This window comes from Benincasa hispida, chromosome 6, assembly GCF_009727055.1.
Source record: "Benincasa hispida cultivar B227 chromosome 6, ASM972705v1, whole genome shotgun sequence".
In the NCBI taxonomy this organism is placed as follows: Eukaryota; Viridiplantae; Streptophyta; class Magnoliopsida; order Cucurbitales; family Cucurbitaceae; genus Benincasa; species Benincasa hispida.
The window spans coordinates 53413860-53419622 of NC_052354.1; the positions used below are offsets into that span (position 1 = coordinate 53413860).

General features: G+C 34.3%; 1 protein-coding gene across 2 annotated transcripts; it reads left to right on the plus strand.

Annotated features, from left to right (window-relative positions):
• The first annotated feature begins 1098 nt into the window (after window positions 1–1098).
• On the plus strand, window positions 1099–4222 carry LOC120079035 (thylakoid lumenal 16.5 kDa protein, chloroplastic). 2 transcript variants are annotated; one of them, XM_039033217.1, is made up of 4 exons: window positions 1104–1589; window positions 2930–3069; window positions 3654–3726; window positions 3859–4222. In XM_039033217.1, exons 1-4 carry the CDS (start codon window positions 1199–1201, stop codon window positions 3966–3968), a joined length of 714 nt encoding a protein of 237 aa, XP_038889145.1. In that variant the 5' UTR covers window positions 1104–1198; the 3' UTR covers window positions 3969–4222. The 2 variants fall into 2 exon arrangements, with proteins under 2 accessions (XP_038889146.1, XP_038889145.1); XM_039033218.1 differs by lacking the exon at window positions 3859–4222 and having other exon boundaries at window positions 1099–1589; window positions 3592–3717.
• Window positions 4223–5763: the final 1541 nt, after the last annotated feature.

Here is a 5763-nt window from a genome sequence, read left to right on the forward strand (position 1 = left end):
TGGTACTTAAGAAAAAAAGGTAATTACAGGAGTAAAACGAACATTTAATCCAGCTGTAATTTTGAATAACTCGTGAAAGATTGACTTGCTTATATTGATTATATCCATAGACACAACTTGTTCTACATTGCAAAAAAGTTCAACTAGGGGTCTATAGTAGTTTTCCCTATAGTTAATGAATGAAAGTTAATTTAATTAATCTTGAATCAGTGGAGTTTATAATCTATAGGTCCATAAGGTTCCCTTACTAGCTCACCACGGGCTAACAAGAATCAACTATGTTGAAAGAGAAATTTGAAATGTTTATATTTATGAGGGAAAATGTTAATTGTATTGGGTACAATTAATTATATGATTTATTATAAAGTTTATTTGAATGATATTCAAATTATAACTTTATAACATGGATAATTAATTTATTTTGAAGAAATATTTTCATAGATAGAAAAATGTCAAATTATTTACAGAAATGACAAAAAAAAAAAAAAAAACACTGATAGACAGTGATAGACTTATATCAGTGTCTATCAATGATAGGTTTGTATTAGTTTAGATTTCTATCAATTTCTATTACTGATAGACATTGATAGACTTTTATCAGCCTCTATCAGTTTCGCGACAAGACAACGACGATGAGGATTCGGCTGTACGAATTTAAGAGTTAGAGGAAGAGAGAGTGAATGGGGTAGAGAGAGAAAAAGTGACTCACCGACAACTACGTACAACCAAATCTGCAATATAGACCCAAACGACAGTGGATCGACGGTTGGACATGAATGTGGTGGCTACTGGACGTTAGAGTGTGTGAGTTAGAGAGAGAGACCGAGATCGGATCGAAGGAGAAGAAGAAGAAAGTGTGTGGGTTAAAGAGAGAGACCGAGATCACTGAAGAAGAAGACGACGGAGAAGTGGAAAAATGATTAAATTTTACTATTTTTGTAAAATAATTTTTCTTATTTTTCTATTTTTAAACCCCCAATTCCTCAAATAGTTGTCTATGTATATGTGAAACCAAAACCCTTTGGAGGAAAATGTATGGACAAGCTGACGGAATCCACCAACCTTATCCACCAAAATTCCAAGCACCCAATGCCTCTGATCTTGCCCCAAAGAAAAAAAAACAAGAAAATTAGGCAAAAGAGGAGAAAAAAGGGGGAAAAAAAGGAAAAGAAAAACAAGAAAAATAGAAAAAACAGAGATGGCAACATCCTTCCTATCAACAGCAAACACATTCCATTCTTCCACACCTTCTTCTTCTTCTTCTTCTTCTTCTTCTTCTTCCTCTTCTTCACCTCCATTGTTGAGATCAAGATTTGGTTGCCTTCATTGCCATAATAACACTAAACGACTGGTTATCTGCAAGGGAATTAATGACCCACCATCTCAAATTCCAGCTTTAACTAAGAGAAGCCTTTCAATCTGCTTCATTTCCAGTTTCATTTTCCCTCTGGTGGGTCAAGGATTTTCCGATGCAAATGCTGCGATTCTTGAAGCTGATGATGATGAAGAGCTTCTGGAGAAGGTGAAGAAGGATAGAAAGAAGAGGCTCGAAAGACAAGGGGTTATCAGCTCTGCCAATAAAGAAAAAGGTTTTTTATGCATTCTAACTTTTTGTGTTTTGTTCTCTGTGAAAGTTCCAACTTGAAAATTTGATCGTAATACTGGATATGTTTTGGTTTCCCCAATTGGGTTATTTGTTTGAATTAACAAGTGTGCTCATTTTTGTTCCTTACAATAATTGCATCTTTTTTCTTGCAACTGTAAGAATGAAAATGTGAGAGCACATAACACCAATCTTTCTCTGTGCTGGTGATTGTTAGGGTTGTTATATGGTAGAGGAAGATTTTGAGATAAAGTTGTTAGGAACATTCAATAGAGAACAAGAGAACAGGACAATGCAGAACCAATTACTTAGGTCACTTCTGTGAGTTTTTGAAAATTATGAACACTACTTCCTCTTATAAGTTTATGTGTTGTTCTCCACTTTCCACTTGTGCCTTTTTATGAAATGCCGAAATGCTTACTAAAAATTATGAGAAAACAAACATACTGTTTAAAAAACACAAAACCAAAACAAAATGACCGGAACGTTATTGCTTTACCACTCTAATTGCAGGAAAAATCTAATTCAACAATACATAAATGGACATAGAAAAGTAGAAATGTGGGGATATAAGAAGAATTGTGGAGACAAACAAGAAGAATAATTAATTTTTTAAATAAACAAAATCCACCAAATATATCCATACACATATACCAAAATTCACCATATATATACATCCACCATACATATACATACCTAAACCCTATTGACTGTGGCCATCCATGGAGATCGTAGTTCCTCTTTCTTTTGATAAATGGAAAGATACATCAAATTATAAAGAGGACTGAAAGTAATTTATTAATACCTATGAATATCAATACTCTTAGCATAACTTTAAGAGGTATTTGATAATTGGTTGTGTTTGGATAGCCTAGAGTTCTAAAGCCAAGCATATGATTTAAATGTGTGCTTCCTTATCTCCTGGCTATAGGTTTGCTAATCCCATGTGATACTTAAATCTAAGTTTTTCAAACTCACTCTTCAAGCTATGTATTTACTTTTGCAAACCACAAACCCACAAGTCAGACACACCCATATCAAACTCAGGTTTCGACCACTCAAATCCTTCTTACAGTCTATGCAAAATCAAGCTTTTCAACCTCATTTGAAGCAAAACTACACTTGAAACGGTCAGTCAAACAATCCTGTATGAAGTTTAGTATGGTCTTGGTTTCTGATATCATGGGGCTTAATTCTTCATGTGAGTGGATCACAAGTGTTCTTGCAGTCAATCATAGAGTTTATTATAAGCTATCAAAGGTAAGCTATGAGAGAAGGCATCTACAACAAGCTGAAACCTTGCCATAATCATTTGGTCTTTTGCAGGATACCTCCAGGAAGTTGTGTACAAGCTGAGCAAAGTAGGTCAAGCCATTGATAACAATGACTTCTCAACTGCAAGTTCGGTTCTTGGGGGTAGTAGTGATGCAGATTGGGTCCGGAATGCCAATTTAGCCTTCAACAAGGTTAGCAAAATATGTATCAGGACTGTTTATAATACTTTCTAGAAGTTAACTTCCATCTTTGGCTAGAAAATGTACGTTTTATCCTTGACTTACGCACCTAGATATATATATATATATATATATTATAAGAAACATTTCATTGATTAATTTTTCAGTTTGATAAATTTTGTGAATATGATGTCTATTGTCAAAATTTCATTGTAACGAATGTCGTGGTTTCTTCTTTTCTTCTTTTTTCTTTTTAGGCACATCAATCAAGCTCAATATATCACATCACATACCCTGTTCTTTTCTTTTTCAAATGAAGTAGAACTAAGACCATCTAAAATAAAACAATTTATTAGTCCAACATGATGTTCAAAATTTCAAACTTATAAGACTAGAATGAAAACAAGCATATAATTTAAGGACAAATATATATATTTTAGCCTTAACTAATTGAACCAGTTCATCTTTCTAGCTATCAGCCCTTTTGATGTGATAAGATGAATGGTAAACAGGTGAACTCAACATGTTTGTCAGGTTGGTGAGAAGTTAAATGATTCTTTGAGAAATTTCTTACTCTTGTGTAACTTCTTGAGCAGCTGAGCTCAAGTCCTGAAGAGAAATCTGAGGTGGACGCATTCAACTCCTCTCTAGCTTCATTAATCTCATCAGGTGGGTTATCTTTTAATAAATTATGCAGTAGGCAAGATAAAACAGAATGTAACATTTTGCTCTGGATAAAACTACTAGGGATTGAAACATTCAACCCCCCAGACTAAACAATGCAACATTTTTGTATTGCAGTTACTCAGAATGATGTTGAATCCTCCAAAACTGCCTTTGTAGCATCTGCCAGTGCACTTGAGAAATGGACAGCCATGGTAGGGCTTGTTGGACAGCTGAAGGGGCTTTGAGTTGAAAAAACAACCATCTACATTGATCTCATTTATTCTAAGAATGACCAGCTGTATTTTTATAATCTCTCCAGCTATTTTTCCCTTCCCAAATCTTTGCAGTTAAAAGTCAAGAAGCTGATTTTCTTGTCATCTTCTAACTGAGTTTCTGGTGTCAATGTTTCTGAACTTTGAATGGATAGATTCCATTGGTTATTTTGAATGTTATTATCGATTTATCCAAGAAAACCTATACTTATGTTTATGAACAAAACTAAATATCATTTCAGTTAGCATTCACCAAAACACTGGCAGAACTCTTTATCATTCATATAGATGGTGATTGACAAGAATCAGGAAAGGAGTTCAAGAAATATCCAACAAGTTTTTATTTTTAAATCTTCGTAATAAAATTATCTTTTGATGGCTGCTGACTTGACCAATTAGGTCAACTGGAGTAATGCACTCTAAGGGGGGACATTTGGGATGCTGAAATGATTATTATAGTCAGTGGTTATTATTGTTAGTGGATTATAATAGTTAGTGTTTGTGGTATAGATTATTTTAGTCTGGATTATAATAATTTGTATTTAGGGTGTAAACTATTTTTGTTTGGGTAGGTAATGAGAGATAGAAGAAGAAAACACAAGATACGTTGAAAACCCTAGTACAGGGAGAAAAAATAATGGTAGAAAGACACTTTTTATTATTTTCAACTTACACACATACAAGAGAGAATAGGCTCTAGAAAGCCCTAATACAGAAAAGGAAAAAACTAGGGCAAAGTAAAAATACTAAAATGCCCTTAGGGCTAAATACATAAACAACCCCTTATTTTCAACACTCCCTCTCAAGTTGGGACATAAATGTTGATTAGACTCAACTTACTAACACAAGAACCAAAACTTTGTCAGAGTAATCCTTTGGTGAGAATATCAGCAACTTGTTGACTAGAAGGGATATAAGGAATACAAATACTGCCACTGTCCAATTTTACTTTGATAAAGTGTCTATCCATCTTCACATGTTTTGTTCTATCATGTTGCACAGGATTGTTGGCTATGCTTATAGCTGCCTTGTTATCATAATAGAGCTTCATAGATAGATCGTTGTCTTGATAAAGATCAGACATAACTTTCTTCAACCAGATTTCTTCACAGATTCCTAGACTCATAGCTCTGTATTTTGCTTCAACATCGCTTCTAGCAACAACACCTTACTACTTACTTCTCCAAGTAACAATGTTACCCCACACAAACGTACACTACCCAGAGGTAGATTTTCTATCTATAATAGATCCTGCCGAATCAGAGTCGATGTAAGCCTCATTACATTTTCTGTCAGTTTCCTGAACATCAAACCTTTACCTGGAGTTATTTTCAAGTCTCAGAATCTGATTCACAACTTCCATATGTCTCTCATAGGGTGCCTGCATAAATTGATTAACCACACTGACAGCGTAGGATATATCTGGTCTAATATGAGATAAGTAGATTAGTTTTCCCACTAGACGCTGGTAATTTTCTTTATCAACAAGAACTTTGTCAACAGAATCTCCTAGCTTAGCATTGAATTCTGTGGACAGGTCTACATCCAGTTATACCTATTTCTTTCAACAAATCAAGAGTGTATTTCGATTGAGGGACAAAAAACTCTTCTCTTGATCTCGCCACCTCCATTTCAAGGAAATACCTTAGACTCTCAAGGTCCTTAATCTCAAATTCATCAGCCATTTTATTTTTAAGCCTGATAAGCTCAGCAACATCATCTCCTAATAAAACAATATCATCTATGTACACAATTAAAACAACAATTT